Consider the following 25,394-nt stretch of genomic DNA (forward strand, 5'->3'; position numbering starts at 1 on the left):
ACACACACACAACCTCAGCCCCAACAACCAGGTACACACACACACACACACACACAACCTCAGCCCCAACAACCAGGTACACACACACACACACACACACACACACACACGCACACAACCTCAGCCCCAACAACCAGGTACACACACACACACACACAACCTCAGCTCCAACAACCAGGTACACACACGCACGCACGCACACACACACACACACACACAACCTCAGCCCCAACAACCAGGTACACACATGCACGGACACACACACACACACACACACACACACAACCTCAGCCCCAACAACCAGACACACACACACACACACACACAACCTCAGCCCCAACAACCAGACACACACACACACACACACACACACACACACACAACCTTAGCCCCAACAACCAGGTACACACACACACAGCAGTCACTTACCTTGGTCCAGTGACTCTGACTGTGGCTCATCTCTATGTGTGTGTTCAGAGTTGCACGTCTCACTACAACGCGGGGACGTGGGGCATCGTTCAGGGCCAGCTGCGCCCCCTGCTGGCCCCCAGGGTGTACACGCTGCCCATGGTACGCTCCATAGGAAAGACCATGGTGCAGGGCAAGAACTACGGCCCCCAGATCACCGTCAAGAGGATCTCCACACGGTCAGTGGAGGGAGGGAGGGATGGAGGGGAGGGAGGGCGGGAGGGCGGGAGGGCGGGTGGTAGGGAGGGATGGAGGGGAGGGGTGGGTAGATGGATGGGTGGGTGGGTGGATGGATGGATGGATGGATGGGTAGGTGGATGGATAGATGGATGGGTGGGTGGGTGGATGGGTGGGTGGGTGGATGGTTGGATGGGTGGGTAGGTGGATGGATAGATGGGTGGGTGGGTGGGTGGATGGATGGATGGATGGGTGGGAGGCTAGATAGACAGATAGAACAGCATTGTGTCTCTAACGGTTCTAATCGAATGGTTCCCTCCTTTTCTCTCTTCTTTCTACTCATACCTCTCATCCTCCTCTTTATAAACCTCCCTTCTTCCACCATCATCTTTTCACTCCTCACTACCTTTTTTCTTTCTTTTTTTCTTCCTTCTTTCTCCTTCCTCTCTCTCTCTCTCTCTCCCTCCAGGGGTCGGAAGTGTAAGCCCATCTTCGTGCAGATCGCCCGTCAGGTGGTGAAGCTGAACGCGTCTGACCTGCGTCTGCCGTCGCGGGCGTGGAAGGTCAAGCTGGTGGGCGAGGGGGCGGACGACGCCGGGGGGGTGTTTGACGACACCATCACGGAGATGTGTCAGGTGAGAGGAGGAGGAGGAGAAGGAGAAGAAGTCGAGGGCTTAACCATCCCTCAAAACCCATCTTTTTGCCTCACTCACTGACAAAGAATTCCAGAACACTCGAGTGTTTTATGTGGCATTTACCTGGCAACAACCCTTTGATTGCAATTGAAAACGAAGCATTATTATTTATGATTTTTGTTTTGGTGATTTAAAGTCACCCTTGGCATTCTACAATGTAGACCATTCCGGGCGACTTTATTCACCCTCGGCACAAAACAAGTCTTTAACTATGTTTATTGTTGTTTTTACCCACTGTGCTTTTTTATGTATCTTATCTATTCTCGTTCTCTCCATGGAATGCGGTTTCTTTGAGTCCTGAGGGAAGCGCTACAAACAATAAATGCGTCATTGTTATTGTTATCATTATTAATGACAAACCAGGGTTCTTCCCCAGGGTTTTTGAATAAACGTGGCGCTGGAGTGCATTATTAAAACCCCGACTTGCGTTTCTTCATGTCGAAATGCGCTGGGAAAAAAATACCACTAAAAAACGCTGAATTCAGGAACGCTTTCACTTCTCGCTTCGGACAACGATGCCCCGGGCGATCGAAGACATGTCGCTCCATCATGACCGAAACATCAGTTTCATTCGCTCGGAAATGTTGACATCGTGGCACAGAGCCCCTCTTCCATTCTTTTTGGGGGGAGGGACCCTGCATACGTTCAGCGGTTACTAGACGCTACGTGTGTCTGTCTCTGAAACGTGATAGATGGCTGGTGTCAGATGTGTGGAGTGGTTGAGTTGATCCTGGTCTTTGTGTTCTGAGGTGACTAGTACATACTTTACTACCTCTTTGTGTACCGGTATGGTTTGTTATTTCCCTTTTTTCAAACACAAAGGGGGTCGATGAGTCACCAAGTCGCTGTTATTCAACCTAGAATGTGGACAGGATATCCTGTGAGACTGACGCGTGTGTTTTGTGTATATGTGTGTGTGTGTGTGTGTGTGTGTGTGTGTGTGTGTGTGTGTTCCCTTCCTCCCCGGGTGTGTGTAGGAGTTGGAGACGGGTGTGGTGGACCTCTTCATCCCCTCCCCCAACGCCACGGCCGAGGTGGGCTACAACAGAGACAGGTGAGGACCCCCCCCCCCACACACACACACATACACACACAGAGGAACATTGTACACACATCCTTGTCCCATAACTTTATGCCTGGGTGGCTGTTGTACATTTTGCAACGAAGTATTTTTGAAAAAGGCACTATACAAACACGGTTTGATAAATCAAGCGTCTCACCCCTCCATCCCTCTCTCTCCCACCCCTCCATCCATCCATCCCTCTCTCTCCCACCCCTCATCCCTCCATCCATCCATCCCTCTCTCTCCCACCCCCTCACCCTTCCATCCATCCATCCCTCTCTCTCCCATCCCTCCATTCCTCTCTACCCCCCCCCCCCCCCCCCATCACCCCTCAATCCTTCTCTCTCTCACCCCTCCACCACCCACCCCCCCCTTCCCCCCTCCAGATTCCTCTTAAACCCGTCGGCGTGTCTGGAGGAGCACCTCCTCCAGCAGTTCAAGTTCCTGGGGGTCCTGATGGGCGTGGCCATCCGCACCAAGAAGCCCCTGGACCTCCACCTGGCGCCCCTGGTGTGGAAGCAGCTGAGCTGCATCCCCCTGACCCTGGAGGACCTGGAGGAGGTGGACCTGCTCTACGTACAGACACTCAACTCCATCCTGCACATTGAAGACAGCGGCATCACAGAGGACAACTTCCACGAGGTGGGGAGAGGGGGAGGGAGGAGAGGAAGGGAGGGAGGGGGAGGGTGGGGAGAGAGAGAGAGACACAGAGACACACACAGAGAAACAAAGAAAAACAGACAGAGAGAGAGAGACACACACACACACACAGACAGAGACACAGACCCACACACACACACAGACCCACACACACACACTGAACTGACATTCATTTAGTTTTGACTCCCAGTCCTGCTTACACTGTAGGTGCCACATTTTATACTTCACAATATTACTTCATATAACATCAGTCTGTCTGATAACATGGTTCATTACTGCAGTATGGTGGAGACATGCCACTGCGAGCACCAAAAACAAGAGGCATGTTTTGTGGCAGGGACACTGCACTTGTAGTTGTAAGCACTTGTAGTTTTAAACGCTTGTAGTTATTATAACCACTTTTACAGACTATTTTCTGGAGGAGAACACTATCAAGATCCAAATAGTCAATCATAGGTCAACCTTGCACACAGTGTTTCTCTTTCTCTCTTCCCCCCCTCCCCCCGGCCCTCAGTGATATGGATACAATGTCCAGCCCCCCCCCCCCCCTTTCCCATTGGCTCATCTACAGATGGGATTACAGTTATGCAAAGCGAACCCACTCAGTTAGTCAATCCTAAAGCCCCCTCCTATTCAAACGTCCTCACACAACCCCTACACACACACACACACACACACACACACAGCCCTGTACTGTAGCAGACAGCCCTGTTGATACAGCACATCCTGTCTGGTGGCTTGGCCTGACTCCCAGCCTTGTAGAGGGGAGAGGGGGGGTAGGAAGTGGGAGGGAGGGAGGGACGGGTCCCGGGGTCTGGGGGGAGGGAGGGGAGGAAGGGGGGAGGACTGCATCTGCTGCTTTGGCATGGTCACCATTGAGGAAAAGGCAGAGAGACTGGAGAGGAGAGGGGGAGAGAGACAAGAGAAGAGAAGAGAGGAGAGGAGAGGAGAGGGGGAGAGAGGAGAGGAGAGGAGAGGGGGAGACGGTCTCCTCCTGTGTCTTCTCTGTTGCCTGTGGTTTTTAGAACGGAGTAAGAGGAAGGTGGCAGCGTACCGTAGAAGGAACGGGCGTGAAGGCCGGCGGTTCCGATGTTGTCTTCTCTCAGTGGTATTCTGTCTGGACGGAGAGGGTTTGTGATGGTGTTATGTGTCTGTTGTTTGAGACAGTAAACCACGTTATTGATGCTATTGAGTCACTGAATTCCTCTCTGCTGTGGCAGGTCTGACTGTGCCCCCATGTGTTGTACACAGCAGTCCACTCTCCAGAACAACTATTCACATAAAGACACATCTCTCTGTTACCTGAAATATTCTGGAGGAAGAATTAAAACACTATGTAGTGTGACAGTTCTACTGTATGTATCTGGTTCTGTTTGTTTGTCTGTCTGTCTGTGTGTGTACATTTACATTTATGGCATTTAGCAGACGCCTTTATCCAAAGCGACTTACAACAATACATTTGTTTAAGTAAGTGAATCATCTATCCAACAGTCATCATAAGGGGAGCCAGGACAGTGAAAAGCCGTGACCGAGTAGCGCGGCCACTGTATTCACGTTGAGGCGGCGGTGCCAGGCGGGCAGCCGAGGTGGACGAGCAGAGTGATCTTGCAGGGGTTTGGGGGCTAACCATTGCTTGCAAGTAGGGAGGGGCTGTTCCCCTTGCCGCCCGATAGGCGAGCACCAGGGTCTTGAATCTGATGCGAGCTGCTACCGGGAGCCAGTGGAGGGTGCGGAGGAGGGGTGTGACATGGGACAATTTGGGGAGATTGAACACCAGACAAGTGGCAGCGTTCTGGATGAGCTGCAGAGGCCTGATGGCGGAGGCGTGGAGTCCGGCCAAGAGTGCATTGCAGTAGTCAAGGCGAGTGATTGGACCAAAAGTTGTGCTGCTTCTCTGGTGAGGAATGGACGTATCCTTCTGATGTTGTAGAGGAAGAATCTACAGGAGCGTGCTGTCGCTGTGATGTTCGCCACACAGGATAAGCGGTTGTCAAGGATCACCCCAAGGTTCTTGGCTGTATGGGAGGAGGTCACAGTAGAGTTTTCTACTGTGATGGAGAAGTCTTGGAGAGGGCAGGCTTTCCCTGGGAGGAAGAGCAGCTCAGTCTTGTCAAGGTTGAGCTTTAGGTGGTGGGCTGACATCCAAGCAGAAATGTCTGCAAGACATGCCGAGAAACGTGTTGCCACCTGTGAGTCAGAAGGGGGGAAGGAGAGAAAAAGTTGAGTGTCATCTGCGTAGGCGTGGTAGGAGAAACCATGTGAAGAAATTACAGAGCCGAGAGATTTGGTATAGATAGAGAACAGTAAAGGCCCAAGGACAGAGCCCTGGGGGACACCAGTGGTGAAGGGTCGTGGAGAGGACAGCGATCCTCTCCACGTCACCTGGTAGGAGCGACTGGTCAGGTAGGATGCAAACCAGGAGAGTGCAGAGCCAGAGATGTCCAATTCTGAGAGGGTGGAGAGAAGGATTGGGTGGTTTACTGTGTCAAATGCAGCAGACAGGTCCAGAAGAATGAGGAGGAAGAGGAGAGGGAGGAAGCTTGAGCGGAGTGGAGAGCCTCTGTGACAGCGAGGAGAGCAGTTTCAGTAGAGTGCCCAGCTTTAAAGCCGGATTGGTGAGGGTCAAGGAAGTTGTTTTGAAGGAGGTAGTTAGACAGTTGGTTAGAGACAGCATGTTCAAGAGTTTTAGATAAGAAGGAGAGAAGGGATACCGGTCTGTAGTTATGGACAGCAGACGGGTCGAGAGTTGGTTTCTTGAGAAGTGGCTTGTCTTGAAGGCAGCTGGGACAGATCCTGTGGATGGAGAGGAATTGATTACGGTGGTAAGGAACGGAAGGAGGTCTTTGGAGATGGATTGGAGAAAGGGGGAGGGGATAAGATCGAGGGGGCAGGTGGTTGCCCGCTTGGATGTGACCAGCTTTAGAACAGCTTTAGGGGGGAGAAATCTGATAAACCAGAGACTGGGTGTTGCGCAGTGGGTTTGGGAGGAGAGGTAGCATTGTTGGTGAGAGGTAGAGGGAAGGAGCTGCTAATGTCATCAACTTTCTTTTCAAAGTAGGTGACAAAGTCATCGGCAGACAGGGAGGAGGGGGAGGAGGAGGGTTGAGGAGTGAGGAAAATGTGGAAAAAAGTTTCCTTGGGTCAGAGACAGAGGATTTAATTTTGGAATGGTAGTATAAGGCTTTAGCAGCTGATGCAGATGAGGTGTAGTTGAGGAGGAGAGAGAGATAAGGATCTAGATCATCAGGAAGGCCAGATTTTCTCAATTTCCTCTCAGCTGCCTGGAGCCCTATTCTACAAGCTTGCAGGGTTTCAGACAGCCAGGGAGCGCGTGGAGTGTGTGTGTGTCTGTGTGTGTGTGTCTGTGTGTGTGTGTGTCTCTCACTTATGGATGATCACCTGACTGTGTGTGTGTGTGTGTCCGTCCTCAGATGATCCCTCTAGACTCGTTCGTGGGTCAGAGCGCCGACGGCAAGATGGTGCCCATCATCCCGGGAGGAAACAGTATCCCGCTCACCTTCTCAAACAGGAAGGAGTACGTGGACCGCGCCATCGAGTACAGGCTGCACGAGATCGACCGCCAGGTACGACACACACACACACACACACACACACACACATCTCTGCACACACTGAGCCCCGCTTAGAAACACATCCTGGATTAGAAACACAATGTTGGATTTTAACAGAAAGAGCAATCAGCAGAATTTGGTGAATGATAACCAGCTTAGAATGTACACATTTTAGAATGGTCTTTGTTCGGATGTACAATATACTGTAGATGGTGTGGGTGTCTGTCTGTCTGTCTGTCTGTCTGTCTGTCTGTCTGTCTGTCTGTGTGTGTGTCTGTCTTGTCTGTCTGTCGGTCTGTGTCTGTCTGTCTGTGTGTCTGTCTGTCTGTCTGTATGCGTTCAGTACACTACTGTATATATTTCCAACTATCTGTACATTCCTATCTACATGTATGTGTTTCCGCCCCCTCCCCCCTACCCTCCCCTCCCCTCCCAACCCAGGTGGCAGCGGTGAGAGAGGGCATGTCGTGGATCGTGCCCGTGCCCCTCCTGTCCCTCCTAACGGCCCGCCAGCTGGAGCAGATGGTGTGCGGCATGCCCGAGATCTGCTGCGACGTCCTCAAGAAGGTGGTCCGGTACCGGGAGGTGGACGAGCAGCACACGCTGGTCCAGTGGTTCTGGCAGACCCTGGAGGAGTTCTCCAACGAGGAGCGGGTCCTGTTCATGCGCTTCGTGTCGGGCCGCTCCCGGCTGCCGGCCAACACGGCCGACATCTCCCAGAGGTTCCAGATCATGAAGGTGGACCGGGTGAGAGGACGAGGCCCGACCGGCCCGCGCGCACACACACACACACACACACACACACACACACACACACATATACATATACATTTCTTATATACATCTCACACACACAAACACACACATACATATACATTTCTTATATACATCTCACACACACAAACACATACATCTATTATATACATCACACACAACCAGATATAACAGATATATACATCACATATACACATACATTTCTTATATACATCTCAAACACACACTCACATATGTACATCTATTATATACATCCCACACACACAGATATATACATCTCTCACACACATACATTTATTATATACATCTCACACACACATATACATCTATTATACTGTATACATCACACACACATACTTATATTATATACATCTCTCACACACACAAACACACACACACACACACACACACACACACAATATAATCCTCTAAGCAAGAGGGGAGTGCAATCCTTTTCCTCCCACAGTTTTGGACCGATGGTCACACTGTCAGGCTCAAACCAACCGGTCTGTCCCCGAGCAGTGAATCAGGCTACTTCAGAATGTCGGTGGTCCGTGAAGCGCCGCATGGTGTCTAATGGATAATGTCTCTGTGTTTGACCCCCCTCCTCCCCTCCCCTCCCACACCTCTGTGTTTGCCCCCCCACCAGCCGTACGACAGCCTGCCCACCTCCCAGACGTGTTTCTTCCAGCTGCGCCTGCCCCCCTACTCCAGCCAGGCCGTCATGGCCGAGAGGCTCCGCTACGCCATCAACAACTGCCGCTCCATCGACATGGACAACTACATGCTCTCACGCAACGTGGACAACGCAGAGGGCTCCGACACGGACTACTGACGCGGACGAGACACACGATCAAACACACGCGCGCACACACACACACACACACCACCCCCCAGGAGAGACTGGGCCTGGTCATAAGACTTTGTCCTCTCACAAAAAAAAAAGACACACACATAACAGGAAAAAACCCAGAGGTGCATCATTTTCTTCATCTTCATCATCTTCATCATCACCCAAACGACGTAGGAACTCCGGAGCAGAAGAGGCATCCACTTTTTAATGCATTCTATTTTCCGCACTCACCGCGAGACACAACGGATTCTTCACCTGTTTTTTATTTTATTTTATTTTCACCTTGTGGTTTATTAGCAATTTGAAAAATGGCAATCAATATGAGCAGTGCATTGAGTGTTACCGTATATACTGGTTCTTTTTCCATTGCTCCATCCTATTTTCAGGGTTTTTTTCTGCATGGGGATATGTTTATTTTGTTTTTGGAAATGTGTATAGAATATTCAACCCAGTGAAAGAAAAAAAAAAGAAAAAAAAAGAATATTGTACATTGTGTATAATGCTTCATTATTAGACAAATGTTTTACATAAATATCCATATTTATTTTGTTTTAATTTTTAAATTGCCTATGCCGAGTTTCCTAAAGCAGAAAAAAAAAACACAATAAATGCTTCTGAATTGAGTCTGTTTGTTCTGTTGTGACTTGGGTGAAATGGTTTATCAGAACAATAAAAACGCTCAAATGAAAGGATAACACTTGCTTGCAGAGAACAAATATCATCACATTTATTTATAAGTATAAAATGTCACAAAGGCCACCTTTTAGTGGGGAAATTAACCTTAAACATTATCCAGAATATTTACAAACTCCTTTCATTATCAGACACTGAATCAGACATTGTTAAGCGCCTCTTGATTCGGCCATTTTGAAGCGCACCCCTCGGTCTTGTGTGTAGGATGACGTTGGCAAGATGAGCTCATCCTTACAGTTTTTTCTCGATTGCTTTAGTACATTTCTTGAAACAGTATTAAACTTTTCTAAACACCTTGACAACACATTTCAACCTTGACAACACATTTGCCAAAACACCACAGTTCTTTTGCAAACTGCACCACAACTCTTAAAACATCACAAAAGAAAATTAGTGCATCCAAACAGTATCCTTTGTCATCTAATGAAAAGTTCAATCCACCATTACTGTTATAATGACACACTAAATAGTAATGATAACCATCAATATGCATTGCATTTCTTTTAAAAACATGGGTGAAAAACTGTAAGAATTTCACTCAGCAGAAAAGCTTTGTACTATATAGGCTAGTTTATGGAAGTACTGCCCCTGGCAGAGAATATGACTGCTTGTCAACACTTACTCAATTGATGTGTTTTGCTGAAAATGTAACTGTTGTGCTCATTCATGTATGTTATAGCTGTTGGCATGTGAACTGAAATGGTGTAAGCAATCGAGGAAAAACTGGAGTTTGAATACAGGAAGTGGCAAGTTGTGTTACTAGATCTCTGGTTTGTAATGTCCCTATTAGGGGAGTACTCTGTAGTCCCTGTAGTTCCTCTTGTAACACCAGTATAGGCAAAATGAACTGTTTGACAGGCACTGTCTGCCGTTGAGCAGGAACTGAAGTCGGTATCAGTCAGTAGTGAACTAGAAACTGAAGTCGGTATCAGTCAGTAGTGAACTAGAAACTGAAGTCTATCAGTCAGTAGTGAACTAGAAACTGAAGTCTATCAGTCAGTGTGGTAGAAGGTCCTCCCAGTGGCCAGGAGTCAGGGTTCCTCTATTCTCGCGTAGCCAAACCTCCAAATTGTTCTCGCGTCTTTTGGGTGTCTGGCGAGTTTTAGATGAGCCGATCTGGCTTGGATTGAACTGGAAGGGAGCGATGGGAGACTGTGCTCGCAATTTCATTGGATGTGACATTCCAAGAACCCTCCCCACCACATGCCTGTTGTTGTTATGCATGTCGTCTTTTGCGACCGGGTAGGACTAAGAGAGTTGTTGCCTATGCTAGCTTGCAACATTGAAGAAACCCTGATGGAAATAAACAGAATTCAGTTTTTTTTTTGGAGCTCTGATAGGTTTAAGCAAGATGGCAATGATTTTACCGAGCCTATCAGAAGACAAGGTGGAATTACTAGCGTCTTGTTTGTACCTATCCAGTCCTTTCACATGTCCTTGTGTCTAGGGAGTAGGGGCTAGGGGTTGTTTCTGGATTGGGCCTACCACTGGCTACGTAGTAGTTTATTGGTTCTTATTAAGTGCATGTGAGATGGTCACTGTCTGTAATTGTTGTCTTTCCCAATGTTTCTCAACTGCCAGTCCCTGCGACGTTTCTAACCAGTCCCTCAAAAATGGTTAGCTGACACAGATCTAGTCAGTTCTCAAGTGTTTGTCGGATACTTGAGGTCCTCGGAAGAAGAAGGTCTCTGGGACCTGGTGATTTGAGAACCACTGATATATCCTCTATCTGTATCTGTTGTCTCAAGCCTTGACTTGGTGTCAACCTGAGGTAGAGGAATCTTATCAACCACCTCAGCTAGAGGCCGGTGGATGAAGTAACAGTCGTAGTGTTTTAACTGGCAGAGCTACCATGGGTATTACACACACACACACATTCTCAGAGATGTCGGAATAACAATGTTCCCAAATTCCATCACAATATTCCTGCTTCTACATCCCTTCTTCTCTCCAGATGTCAGTCATGTATATGAGGGAAGAATTCGACCTATGAGAAGACCTCACCAGTAAGAAACTTCACCAGTAAGAATCCTCACCAGTAAGAATCTTCACCAGACAGAAAAGTTCACCAGTAAGAAACCTCACCAGTAAGAATCCTCACCAGTAAGAATCCTCACCAGTAGGAAACTTCACTAGTAAGAATTCTCACCAGTAGGAAACTTCACCAGTAAGAATCCTCACCAGTGAGATCCAACATTCTCAACCTATCCCTATCCACACTTTCCTCAATGTGATCACACTCAGGTCTAGAAGAACTGTGTCCATCTCAAGTCCAGCTATTTCATCTCTCTCCCATCATCACAAACCAAGGTTAGTCTGCCTTCAACAGCTGACACAAGTCCCGAGCAGACACATCCACTACTCTGTCCTCACGTCAGTGTCTCTTACTGCATGTCAACAGTAACAGGATCCCCATGATCTTCTCTGGCGACCTTTGAACTCTGCAGTGTGTGAGCCAATCAGGGCCCTGTGTGGAGAGATCCAGCCCTGCTTTTGTGCTTGCGACACAGACCTGCCAACACTGTCCCTGGATCAGCTGTCTGTCCTCCACATAGCCCCTCACTGCATGGATCATGCTAGTAAACACTGATCTGAGTCCAGTCCTCCGTCATTAGGACCAGCTGCTCTCCCGGCTCCCTCCCGTGGAGGGTCTGGGGGTGATGAGGCTCTCCTTGGCCCTCAGCAGTCTCTCCAGGCAGGGGGAGCTGATCTTGCCCTGGGGGGGTCCTCGTCTAGGGGGGCCACGGCAGTGGGGGTGGGGGTGGTGGTGGTGGTGATGGTGGTGTTGGGGGTGGTAGTGGGGGGGAGCCGTCTGGGGGTCAGTGCTGGAGGAGACAGCATTGTCCTGGGTCACATCCAGATGGTGGTGGTGGGGAGGTGGAGGTGGAGGGGGGCAGGGGGCTGGTCGCTCCAGGGGGGGCTGTTCCAGAGTCTTGGAGGAGCAGGTGGGGAAGGTGTGCAGCCATTTGAGGTGTGTGGAGGAGTAGGGGGTGTGTCTCAGGGCCCTGTCCCCTTCAGGGAGACCCGCGGGGGGCAGAGACCCTTGGGAGCCTGGGGGGGCGGTAGTGTTGTACTGCTATGGAGGGAGAGAGAAGAATAGCAGGTTAGAATAGTGTCTCTCTGGCCAAAATAATAATAATATAATATATTCCATTTAGCTGACGCTTCTATCCAAAGCGACTTACATTGCAGTCAGTGCATACATTTCAGTATATATGGTCCCAGCAGGAATCAAACCCACAACCTAAGCGTTGTTAGCGCCATGCTCTACCATGTGATGAGATAATAATGAATACATTTTTTTACCCACTACACACAATAGTACCATCTGTGAAATAACAATAATGTGTGTGTTATGTGCAATTAATTACTTACAATTAATTACACTTATTTGTGCATTCACTTGATGAGCTTTCATTCTCTCTAATATGAAGTTATGTCGGTGGGAGTGGAGAGTCGTCTAGTCTAGTCTATGTACAATAAGAGCATTGTATTTTCCCTTCTCTGTCTTTACCAGGGGAGGCTGCTGGAGGTAGAAATCGGAGGACGGGCTCATTGTAATGCATGGAATTCCTCATTGCGTTCCATGCGTTACACTGAGCCCACCAGCCTCCCCTGACCTCCACCTGTCCTCCCAGACATTCCTCTCTTAATAGTCTGCCACTCCAGTCTAAACCTCATTGTTCTGACCGAACATGAGACCTTTAGAATTCCTCTCGGCGGTAAACACAGATTGTAATCCCTCCTCCACACTCGTTCTGCCATCTGGGAGGATAAGAGATCTGTAGGTTTCTGAGGGCTAAGTTACACACGCTACTGGCTATTGGTTTTTTGGTTTGTTTTTTTAATTAGCCCAGCCCATCATCAGAGGACCTTAAGTACTTTGTTTGTTTTTTGACATAGACATAATCTACAAGGTACTTTTTTCTTTTCTTTTTAATTATGATTTTTTTTTTTTACACATTATAAAAAACATTTAACAGGGTGATTTCAGTCCTTTATGGTATATTTGGTATTATTTCTGGTGTACATGCTAAGATATTTTTCATTTGATCTGATATATAGAGACTATTGTTTCCATATCCACACTAACGTAAGGCCCATTACATGTCCTCATTCTAGGTGGTGTGTTGGTGTGTTAACAGTGGAACCTGGATCAAACCTCCACATGGACAGTACCTTGTGTCTCTTAGCTGGAGTTCTGGAGTCACCCTGGCTGGTAGTGTCAGTGGGTCGGACCGGGCCGAGTCGGACCTGGGGGAACCAGCTCTGGAGCATTTCTTCCATTTTCACGAGAATGCTGACGTAGCGTTCACTGGAAACAGAAAACAACAAACGCAGGGTTTGGAACGAGGCCGTTTAAACAACGTCATACTGTATTGTAGCCTGAGCTGAATTTGAGTCCCCCGAAACAGCTGCCAAAGAAAATGATTTAGAAGGGATTTTTTTTTCTATGTTAAGTGATTTACAGTAACACTGGCCAGTTTCCCGGACACAGATTAAAAGCTCAACCCTGGACTAAATCACCCTTTCAATAGAGACTCTCCCTTGAACATGGTCTACGACTAGGACTAGTCTAGTCTAGGTCAGAGAAACTCTCACTCAGCAGCTGAAATACTGTAGCTATCTGGGAGGAAAAAGAACCATTACATAATACGCCATAGAAGCACAGACACTTTGTGTTCTTTACCTCTATCTGATTGGTAGACTGAGAGCATAGTCGCACAAAGCCTACATATCCTGCCCCAGAGGCAGAGTTTATTCTACTGTGTACATTCCTCCTGAATGCATGTGATCTGTCTAGTCTACATTCAAACTGTCTGGAACACACGTTGCCTGTGGAAGAGGACAAACACAGCGTGTACTATACACATGTATACACACACACACACACATGTTCCGACACACACACACACTTGCTCCAGCACGCACGCACGCACGCACGCACGCACACACATATACACACACATATACAAACACATATACACGCTCGCTCCAGCACACACACGTTCCAGCACACACACACACACACACACACACACACACACACACACGTGGCAGCGGGGAGGAGTCACCGTGTTCTCATTTCATTCACATCTATAAATAGAGCAGTAAGCCCTCCAGCCAGACGAGTCTGCCCCACCGTGGCCCCGCCCACCTCGCGGCTCAGAGCACGGAGCCGGATTTAAAACACCTACGCCCCGCCCACCGTCTGTCTCCAACGGCGACACACACATACAGACAGGATCATGCCTACTCATTACTCCTCTGCTGACAGAGAATGGGGATTTAGTCCCCTGTATATCACATGTCAACACGCCACCTGCTGGCCACTCTCTACCTGGCGGCCCGTTCCCCTGACTGAAACTCCATTAGAAAAGACGAGTCTCATCGACTTCAATGCGACGTCCTTTGGGGGAGAGAGACAGAGGCTGTCGGTGTGTGGACTGCAGGGTACAGTAGTGATGTTGCCATTGTCTTTCTCCTGGCTGAAGAAGCAGACAGCTGGTGAAGCATGACTTTTAAAACATTTACATTGACATTGAAGTCATTTAGCAGACACTTTTATCCAAAGCAACTTCCAATAAGTACATGTGTCTCAAGTAAGTGAATCCACTGTACATCAACCTTCCATAAGAACAAGTACCACTGCCTGGTGCCTTTTAGATGGGCCAGTTGGGGCTCTGAGACGTTCCCTTCGGGTCCTTCCTCTCTTTCGGACTATGGTTCTGATGGCTTGGTTCTGATAGCTTGGCTTCGCCACATCGCGTTGTGCGTGCCAAGCTAGCTCCGAGGTGGAACAGATAACCACACACACACACACACACACACACACACACACACACACACACACACACACACACGCTCTGTTTCCGGATCATATCGGCTGGGACATTTTGAGACTGCCGGCGAACCTTTCGCATCAGACTGCGAATAGACGCTCCCCTTTAGTGCGCTGATGTGTGTCCGTCGTGAACCGTGAAGAGGCTGGATGAATGGGAAAGCTATAGGCGACCGTTATCTACAGCAGAGGACGGTTCAGCGCTTCTCTTAACGGTCGGGCTGTCTGCCTGCCTGGGACGGTTCAGCCGACCACATCGGCTGTTGCTTAGTCAGCTACGCTACCCCGACCTCCCCTATACATCTGTCACTCCTGTAGACTGCTGCTTTCTCAGAGGGGGGGGGGGGGGCAGAGCAGGGCAGGGCAGCAAGAGAGGGAGGAGGAGAAAATGTAAAGAGAGGGTGGAGGAGAAGAAGGTGGAGAGAGAGGGAGGGCAGAGAGAAAGGGAGGAGGAGGTGGAGAGAAAGGCAGGGCAGCAGAGAGAGGCAGGTGAGAGAGGGAGGAAGAGAAGAAGGTGTAGAGAGAGGGAGGAGGAGGTGTAGAGAAAGGCAGAGCAGTGAGAGAGGCAGGAGAAGAGGAGGAGGTGTAGAGAAAGGCAGAGCAGTGAGAAAGGGAGGAGGAGGAGGAGGAGGAGAAGAGGAGGAGGTGTAGAGAAAGGCAGAGCAGTGAGAGAGGGAGTAGGAGGAGGAGGAGGAGGTGTAGAGAGAGGCAGGAGGAGGAGGAGGAGGAGAAGAGGCGGTATTTACCCCATGGCTGGGTTCTGAAGAACTCCCATGATCCTCTGGATGCGGTCCATGGCCACGTTCTCCTGGAAGCGGCTCAGCCCTGAGGGACAGACAGCGTCACATTGCTGACTAGTTCATACAAAGAACAAAAAACAATGTTTTATTTGCCAAAAGTTTGGAATGTTTGCACTCCCCGAGACAACACACATGCACTGTACACCCCGGGGTGTGTAGTTCCAATCAACGCAGTTTGTTGACTCTGGTGAAGAGACAGAACCATTACTGGAAATAACAGTGGTTGGCAACAATAAAATGGAGGAGGTGTTCCAAGAGGATGTTTTAAGACTGGATTTCACAGTGCATTTGTGTATGTTTTGGTGAATTCAATAATACCTAAAGGAATTCAGTGGATGATCAGACGTTGATCATCTGTTTGGCTAGTGTTTCTCTTCTGAATCCTCTGCTAAAAAAGGAATTATCTGTGAGAAAAAAAAGGTCTGTTTTTCATTTCACCACTGAAAAAACTATATATCGGCTATCGGTGAAATTTGCCTCCCATAAATCGTCATCGGTATCGGACCAAAACATCCAGTTTGGGTCGGGCTCTAGTAGTGGCTTCCTTATGTTAGACCTGTCCTACCGAGCTCTGTAGCACTGGCTAATATGGTGGGCTCCTCTGTAACGACCAGGCTTTGAAGCTGCTGTATCTCTCTAATGGTGGAGGCAACAGATGTGGACACAGTGTGTGTGTGTGTGTGTGTGTGTGTGTGTGTGTGTGTGTGTGTGTGTGTGTGTCTGCGTGTATCTGCATGCATGCATGTATGTGTGTGTGTGTGTGTGTGTGTGTGTGTGTGTGTGTGTGTGTGTGTGTGTGTGTGTGTGTTTCATGTGTTTGATCAGAGCTTTTATCTTTGTACCAGTCTTTGGTTTAAAAGAACCGTATATCACTCCTCCAGCCTTTCATCCTGGCTGCTTTTCAGGACGTTCCCTTGTACACAGTGTACCAGAAACACATTCACATCGTTAACTGCTGTTTCTAATCGGTTCCATACAAGTACCTTATGATTAAACCCAGAGATATTAGGAACAAACACAACTTCATCAATATGTATCTGGTTTTCTATAACCAGGTGAACTAAATCAGATTTTCAAAACGCTGTGTCTTTAAAAGGCTTCTTATCGACAGTGGACGACGACACAGACACGAGGGCATTAATAAGCAGACCAATCATCTCTGTGAGAGTGTCTTCGTCGTTGTCGTCGTCCCCCGCCGTGATAGAGGTGCTATCTTTAGCAGTGATCTGTGGTGACCGTGGTGATCTGTGGTGACCGTGGTGACGCACCGCAGGCCCATTGAGAAGGCCGTGTGTTTTCCCAAAGGAGAGTACTACAGCGGGGGATTAAAAGGCTGGAGGAGAGAGATTAGAGATGTCACTCACGTTCAGAGTACCTCCCGGTCCGTAGCCCTCGCAGGATGGCCGTGAGTGGCCGGACGTAACACTGGAGCTCCATACACTGGAGAACAATAGATACAAACGTTGGGTTCAGAATACAATAGAATAGAATAGAATAGAAGAGAAAACAGGCTGTGTGAAAATGGCCTTCATGGTTCTCTAATAACAGTGGGGGGTTTTTTCTTCAATTTATCGTGAGTGTATGTTCAGGATTGGTATCCGCAACGATCAGTTGGATAACATTGTGGACAGTAGGGGAGGCTGGTGGAGGTTGAAATCGGAGGACGGGGCTCATTGTAATGCATGGAATGGAATAAGGAATGGTATTAAATGGTTGATACCGTTCCTTATTCCATTCCATGCATTCCAATGAGCCCCGTCCTCCGATTTTTTCCTCTACCAGCGCCACCTGGTGGACAGTTATGTATTTTACTATCGTATTCGTACTGTTTTCCTTTCAACTCTCTAATCTTGACATCATAAGCTAGTGCTGACAACAAGAGTAAACCAGTGGAGGCTGGTGGAGGTAGAAATCAGAGGATGGGTTCATTGGAATACATGGAATGGAATAAGGAATGGTATCAAACACGCATGTTTGATACCATTCCTTATTCCATTCCATGTATTCCAATGAACCCATCCTCTGATTTCTACCTCCACCAGCCTCCACTGGAGGAAATGTACATACAATAAGAGGGTTTACTAGGCAGCTGAGTTGAGAAGGTGCTAGCTAAGCAATGCAGGAACGGACACTGGTCAGCAGTTACGCAAAAGAACGGCCAGAATGCCATTGTAAGAAAAAATGAAGAAAAGTCCTTGATTTACGAGAGACGATGTGAGTTTTACACTGAGGTTAACACTATGACCAGATAGGGGGAAGGACACACACACACTCAGAAGTCTAGAAGACCTATTTTCTCACATCAGTTGACTACAGCACATGATTCACAAGGCAAGGCCAAATAGAGGAATGCTGAATTCTTCATCCATCCCTTGCTCCTGCTCCCCTAGGCTGTCCAGTAGATCTGGAATGATTGGATAGGCCTAAGCAATGGATATGGCAATAGTCTAATCTAGACCTCTGATTCAACTGTTGCAAGACCTTAAGGAGGCGCTAGGGAGTAGAGGCTTTGGGTCGAGTAGGAATTCATTGGTGGTACAACAGGGCAACCCCCACCTTATGGGCAAACAGCTTGTCTCCCTGATCCCTGGTCTCCTCAGGAACTGGTTTCTCCCTCTGCCCTGGCAACCCGGGGCTGTACGATCTTTTCCTACAACCTGGCAACCCAGGACTGTGAGGTCTCTCCCTGGTCTGAAGGTGCGTCCTACTTAGGTCACTGTCCCAGGTATGCATGGAGGTGGTCCAAAGGGCCCAGGGTTGACTCTGTTGGCCAGCCAAGATATATCCCTGGGTTTGAGACTGTCTCAGTGGGCCAGTGAAGATGCATCCCTGGGTGTCAGACTGGCTCTGTGGACCAGCCAAGATATATCCCTGGGTTTGAGACTGATTCTGTGGGCCAGCTAAGAAGCATCCATGGGTTTCAGACCGTCTCTGTGGGCCAGTGGAGATGCATCCCTGGGTTTGAGACTGTCTCTGTGGGCCAGTGGAGATGCATCCCTGGGTCTCAGTGTCCCAGGTGTCCTGGAAGAAGGCCAGGGGGGTGCCGGAGTTGTCCCTGTCCCTCTGTAGTCCTGGGTCCCCATTCATAGTCTCACAGTGACTGCTGCAGACCAGTCCAGAGTCAGGGGATGTTCTGGGAGATTCCCTTGATGATGACGACGATGGTGATGATGATGGTGATGATGATGAAGGTTGGGGTAAGGATGGCTGTTGTCTTCTGCTGTCTCCATGTTGAGGACTTAATCCGTCCGCGCCGTGGTTGTCCTCCCCCTCCTCCTCTTCGTCGTCACTGGCCAGCCAGTCAATGGAACAGTCAGAGTCTGAAGTCGACATCCTCTACTATAGTCTTTCATCCAACACAGAACATCCCACACCTGCAAAGATAACACACAATAGCATCTGTTAGCTTCACACTGCACTATTTTCAAGAATGTTACATTGATAGGGGGATGGCTCAGTCATAAGCTTCATTATTGTAAGCCAATAATGAATCCAAGTTGGGCTGAGTCTAGACAAGTGTTGTATAAGAGACAGTTAGCTCTTGCAGCCGCTGGACATTTACAGTAACACGATATAATTCAAGGAAGTCACAATGGAAGATTGTTCCAGTTTATTCATCACAAAGCCGCCTCTCTGTCTCTCTCTCAGACACACTCACTCACACACACACACACACACACACACACACAAATAAAACCGTCTCTCTCTCTCTTTCTCTTTGGCCCTCTCCCTCTTCCTCTCCCTCTCACTCTCGCTCTCTCCCTTTCTCTCTCTCTCTCTCTCATGTCTGACTAGATTTGCTGCTGCATTTTCTTCCACAAACTTCATTTGAACCCATACGCATTAAGGGCCCATTTCCCTGGGCTGGATGGAGACCAACTCTAATCCAGAGATAAACGTATTATGCCTGCTAGCCTAATTATCCAAGCCATGGTGGTTTTCAGCCAACGCAAAAACCTCGAGGAATTATCAGTGGATGATCAAAACCTGTCAGTATACAGAGGAGCCAAGAACATATTTTGTATAACAAGTTTACAGAATTGTCACAAGCACAAAGACCCACTAAAGTATGTATTATGTATTATATTCTACACATAGTTACACATTACTGGCAATATGCCTTAAAATGAAGGTGTTTGTCATACAATGTTGTAATATTACACAAACACACACACCCCTCTCTCTCTCGTTTCTTTTCACCTGAACAATTACAATTACACGCACGCACACGCACGTGCATGCGCGCGCGCGCGCGCGCACACACACACACACACACACACACACACACACACACACACACACACACACACACACACACACACACACACACACACACACAGCACTGACTAAACTTGCTGTACTGAATGTGTAAGCAACAGCTCGGCAAAGTGCCAGATAGGTAGAAGGTTAAGGGACTAACTTACTTCCACAAGGTCCTCCAACCTAGCAAGGATAGTCAGTTGCCAGGTAGGGCTTGCTATCTAGTGTAAGCCAACTTTGCTCAGTGGTTGAGTTAATTGTAAATTGGCATGCTAACTTCATGATAAGTTCAGCATCTTAGCTGACATTAGTATATGTATCTCCCTGTCACACTTGCACATGTCTACTCCTTTCTCTTTCCTGGCGACACTGCAGCTCAACCCAGACTGTAAACAAACCCTATGCGCCATGAATAGTCCATTAGGGGCCGTGTAATTCCGGGTATGAAAGAAAAACGAAAAATTGATTACATTTGGTCGATATTTGTTTACTGTAATTCGATGCCCCATGTTGACACTATACGCGAGAAAACGTTTCGTTGATAGAATTCTGAAGCCAAACACAACAAATGAGCCAGTTCCCGTTTTTTTTTTTTTTTCACTTTCTGAATTGAATCAAATAAATGTTTTACCTTGTCCTATAGTCATTAGAAACCAACGTGATCAGTACAGCGGTCATCCTAATGATGACACCTACCAATACTCCAAAGCAAATCGAAATCATCACGAAAGCAAAGCATACTTACTCCTCCGGCACGTAGGCTATACTATACGACTCCTATATACCGGGCAGCCTCGTAATCGGTCAAGTCCAGTGCGCTTGTACAGTGGCTCTATGAGACGCGGTGCTTACCAGAAGTGAGTATAGTCGCTTCCCCCCGTGTCCTCAGCGGTGAATTCAGGACACTCATGGGCTCCGTGTGTGATGCGGTGAAGTGAGTGATGTAGCGGTGTAACCGTACACCCCGTGCAGCCTCTCCTAGGGCAACGTGTCCGAGAGGGCGGGTGTAAACAGACCGGGCTCACCGATTTGCGCTCTCACGACCATACTGACAAATAGACATTGCGATGGAGGCCAACGTAAGGCGATAGGCGAGAGAAGCTTACATATTTAGATCGAAATGGAAATGATAAAAAAAAACACACACGTGGTCACGCGGAACATATTCACGGCCGTAAAGTTACACATGTAAGAGAATCAAGGGAGATCGTTCACTTTGAACTGTCTAGCACACACACACACACACACACACACACACACACACACACACGCACGGGTGTTTTTTTCACCCACTTCATTACATTTTGGGTTTGACATTGTTAACCCTGTGAAATGGGATTATATTGCACAGGCTGTAAAGGAGGGAGGGGTAGTCATGGCATTTGTGTCGGTTTCAAGGAAAATTCAACTGCGCAGTGACATAACAGTGTCATAAGACATGAATTCCACCATTCCATGACCATATCTGAAGTGGTAGGACTTGGCATACACACGGGCCAATACATAACTTGACAAACATCATTTTACAATGGAAACGTATTATAGAACATACAATGTGGCGATGATACAGTAAAAATGATTATGTTGCAGGATATTTCTTCTGCAAATTATTTTTTTCATGGTGAATACGTTTTTATCACACATTCTAGTACGGTAGATAAGGCCATTTATTGTATGTCCTTTAGATGATTGTGTTGAGCTAAATTGTTCAAATATTTTGCGTTGTATGTATGTCATTTGAGAAGTGAGGCTACACCCAGACAAGGCCGATAGGATGTAGTTGAGTGCAACAGATTTGCTGAGCAAGTGGGGCTGGTCATGTAGAACTAATACACTAGTATTAGCTATCATAGCAGTTCGGTCCCAGGGATGTAGACTCACGTTGCCATTTCCACCAGCTCAGAGCTTTTCCCTATACACACACAGGGTCTGGTGTCTGTCCTCTCTGTACAGCATTTGAACACACACACACACACACATACACACACACACACACACACACACACACACAGAGGCCCTAGTGAGAGAGGACATTGTTTCTCTAGCCCAGCCGATGACTTGCATTTGCTTGGCTTTGTAGCCAGAATTGTTCAAGCGTGCCATATCCTCTTAGCTACTGTATACCGTTACACTGCATGTAATGAACAAACTCTTTTCAAACAAGGCCCTCCAAAGCTTGAAGACATCTATCCTCTTATGTCAGTACCACACAATAAGCTACCTCCCAGTAGACCAGTGGAGGCTGTCGGAGGGAGAAATCGGAGGACGGCCTCAAACGTGTTTGATACCATTCCTCATTCCATTCCATGCATTACAATGAGCCCCGTCCTCCAATTTCTACCTCCACCAGCCTCCCCTGGTGTCCATATCCCCCTGCAATAGTCTTTGTTGATTTTGATAGTAGTCACGACCTCCCACTCACTGGGGCCATCATATGTCATGTGATTTACATTCCCCTCCTTATTGGTCAAAAACAACAAACAAGCCCTTGTAGACATTGTTATATGCTTCCCTGTGTGAGTGGATGAAGACTGGAACATACAGTAGGATCGATCTAACCTATCAGATTCACTGTGACTCAGTGACCAGTCGCTCGCTGGTGACACCGGTGAGTCACCGGTGTTGATCCTGGCAGGCCTACGGCCGGTCTCAGAGGAGATCTGGCTGCTGCCCGGGCTTCCGGTGAGAGAGCTGGGCATGAGGATACATGGGACCATATGGTCCACTTTTATTCACGAAACCATTCACAATTTCACTATGGTAGCTCTACAAGTGTGGTGTGTGTGTGTGGGTGTGTGGGTGTGGGTGTGTGTGTGTGGGTGTGTGGATGTGGATGTGGGTGTGGGTATGGGTGTGGGTATGGGTGTGTGTGTGTGTGCATGCATGCGTGTGTGCGTGCCTGTGTGCGTGTCTGCCCGAGAACACACACACGTGTGAGTGTTTCTTTAGGTGTAGGAGGTTGAAGTGCTGGTACCATGTCATCCCATTCATGCGTAATTCAAAGTGCTTTCAACTCCCAGCCCCTGTGGCGTCTCAAACATCAAAAGGTATTGATTGATACAGTATGCTGCTTTAGCCTAATGATTCACACTAAGTGACGCTGTGTGAAAGCTTAGCCTCAGGGTTCTAGCATGCAAACGGGTGTGTGTGTGTGTGTGTGTGTGTTTGCATGCACGTGTGCGTGCCTCATTAGCAGCTGTAGAGCTCTCTGAAGTCAAGCCCTACAGGTTTGGGCAGTTTCCACGACCTGTCTACTTCAAATCATATCTGGTGTCGTGATCCCCATACATGATTTGAGTCTGACTTTTCTGGGAATGAGCTGAAGGATCTATGTCGAGAATTTTCCGGATCTGAACTTTCCTGATCTATGTAGAGAATTCTATATTGAGAATTGGGAAATACAACATTGGTAGAAATCTGTCAAATTCCTCTGATTTAAGAGTTTCTTATGTATGGTGCAATAGCCTGTTTATACCCCCGGTAATTTAATTTACACACACCCGAGGAACAGTGAAAACAGTTGATTTCCACAGAATGAACTGAAGAAAGACTGCAAAATCCATCCAACTCCATCAGCCCGAACAAATTCATGTATTACATGACAATACAATGACACGTTTTTCTAGATTGATCCCCCCCCTAAGATCTCAGAAACCCTCAGCACTATCCCACAAAACAAGAGGCGTGGTTTGTCTCTCTCTATTTCTTCTCTCTCCTTCTTTCCCTCTCTCTCTCTCTCTCTCTCTCTCCTCCTCCTCCTTTTCTCCCCTCTCTCCTCGTCTCAGAGAAAGAGAACCTTTGCTGGAGGGTCATGTCACATGTTTAGCTCTCTCTCAGAGCGCTAGCCTACTGCCTTGCCCTTCCTTCCACAGACGCGTGTTTCACATGGCGAGGCAGAGTTAGGGAGCGCTGCTGCATGTCTGTCTGTGTCAGGCAGCCAATCACAATTCAATCGTTAATGACCCAGTGTTGGCGTCTAGCGACTCGAGCCATACACACTAGGATAGCTGTGTGTGTGTGTGTGTGTGTGTGTGTGTGTGTGTGTGTGTGTGTGTGTTTCACATTCCATTTGAGCCTTCAGAACCTTGTTAACAATAGTGCACTGTAGGTCTTTTAGTTTGCTCCTCGGGTCAGCCATTAACATAAGTCTAACTCTGCAATATGCTGTGTGTGTGTGTGTGTGTGTGTGTGTGTGTGTGTGTGTGTGTGTGTGTGAGAGAGAGAGAGAGAGAGAGAGTGTGAGTGTCTGTCAACATGTGACTTGGGGTATTTCAGTACAGTTATGTAACTCAGTCTCTGTGCTGTAGAGTATGTGTATGTACTGTGGACATGTGTTAGGCAGGACGGCACATGATGCTAGGAACAGTTAAAACGTCACATCCATGAGATGTGGTTGCATAATTACAATATCCATGAGGTGGATGGGATAAGAGTGGATCCTTATGCATGGATGGAGAGCACTGTGTTTTCCAGTTTTCTTCCAGCTTTTTCCATCATTTAATTTTTTTTACAGCTAATGGTTTCCCTTTCACCAAATATGACCGTTTTGTTCTTTTAAATCCAGTTTAATATCTGATCCAGACTAAGTTAGATGGGAGGTGGTGCTAAAACTTGATCATCACCATGATACATTTACCCCCTTTTCTTGAACCTAAATGAAGTTCTTAAAGTTGCTCCCGAGGTAGATTGACACATGAACAGAGTGTGTTAACAAAGTATTGGTGAGCAAATATAGTAGTCACGTTTGACTCTGGATAAGACAGGGAGGTATGTTTGGTGATGGAATGAAGGAAAAAGATAATCCTGGTGTTTTGTTTGAGCAAAATCAATTTTTCATTTTGCCTTTGTATGACCATTTTCTATCTATGGGGTGATAACAATACGCTTGTGTTGTATAACACTTTTCATTACAGAAACTCTAAATACTTTACAAATGAACAACTGTGTGTGTGATAAATATTAGTCTTAAAACACTGTGGAAACATTGGCCTTCTTTTGTTTGACAAAAATGTACCCCCCTCCACCGCTTCAAATACAGAACAGCCACTGACTACTCTGTCTGTAGATAAGATTATCTCTTTCATAATGATGTCAGCAGCATCTACCATAAGTTGTCATCAAATCTAAGTAATTTATCCAATTTGTCGAATTTCCTTCATTTTTCTTTTGACCGTGTCTGATGGATACCAGCGTTGAATAACGCTTGGTTGAATAAGACATGATTGAATAAAGCTTGGTTGAATAAGGCTTGTCTGAATAAATGGCTGTCTATGACTCTTCTCCACTCTTCTCCAGCCTTCATTCAGTGAATCATTTATGAACAGCAGATCAAACTGATCACATTCATCAATAATTTATTAATGTGCCTCATAAAAAAAGTGGTCTATAGTTATTCTGTATGTGTTGTTTACCCTCCCAAGTGAAGGTCACAAAGATGTTGGAACTCAAAGAGGGAAGCAGACCGTTCCAGTTTCCTTCCTGTGAGGGGATTGGTTGGACAGTCGTGTTCTTTTAGGACAAAGATGATATGTTTAATG

The 25,394-nt window shown here is 47.5% G+C and overlaps 2 protein-coding genes across 5 annotated transcripts in view; one reads left to right on the forward strand and one right to left on the reverse strand.

The window, feature by feature from the left end:
- The window catches only part of herc1 (HECT and RLD domain containing E3 ubiquitin protein ligase family member 1), a 68,581-nt gene extending 59,696 nt beyond the window's left edge, over positions 1-8,885 (forward strand). For all 4 annotated transcript variants that reach the window (XM_083680270.1, XM_083680273.1, XM_083680271.1 and 1 more), the window contains exons 76-82: positions 478-647; positions 1,115-1,280; positions 2,318-2,394; positions 2,790-3,045; positions 6,495-6,647; positions 7,077-7,382; positions 8,059-8,885. In XM_083680270.1, the coding sequence (XP_083536396.1) occupies positions 478-647; positions 1,115-1,280; positions 2,318-2,394; positions 2,790-3,045; positions 6,495-6,647; positions 7,077-7,382; positions 8,059-8,244 (1,314 nt within the window). In that variant the 3' untranslated portion in view covers positions 8,245-8,885. The remainder of the gene's footprint in view (positions 1-477; positions 648-1,114; positions 1,281-2,317; positions 2,395-2,789; positions 3,046-6,494; positions 6,648-7,076; positions 7,383-8,058) is intronic.
- Positions 8,886-8,971: 86 nt separating this feature from the next.
- Positions 8,972-20,759, reverse strand: LOC310811925 (uncharacterized protein). Its single transcript, XM_083680274.1, has 6 exons — positions 20,710-20,759; positions 18,154-18,971; positions 16,962-17,037; positions 15,544-15,622; positions 13,135-13,270; positions 8,972-12,031 (listed from the first exon to the last, which is right to left on the reverse strand). Exons 2-6 carry the CDS (start codon positions 18,928-18,930, stop codon positions 11,567-11,569), a joined length of 1,533 nt encoding a protein of 510 aa, XP_083536400.1. The 5' UTR covers positions 18,931-18,971; positions 20,710-20,759; the 3' UTR covers positions 8,972-11,566.
- Between the last annotated feature and the right edge of the window lie 4,635 nt (positions 20,760-25,394).

The sequence above is a fragment of the Argentina silus genome, assembly GCF_951799395.1.
Source record: "Argentina silus genome assembly, chromosome: 11".
In the NCBI taxonomy this organism is placed as follows: Eukaryota; Metazoa; Chordata; class Actinopteri; order Argentiniformes; family Argentinidae; genus Argentina; species Argentina silus.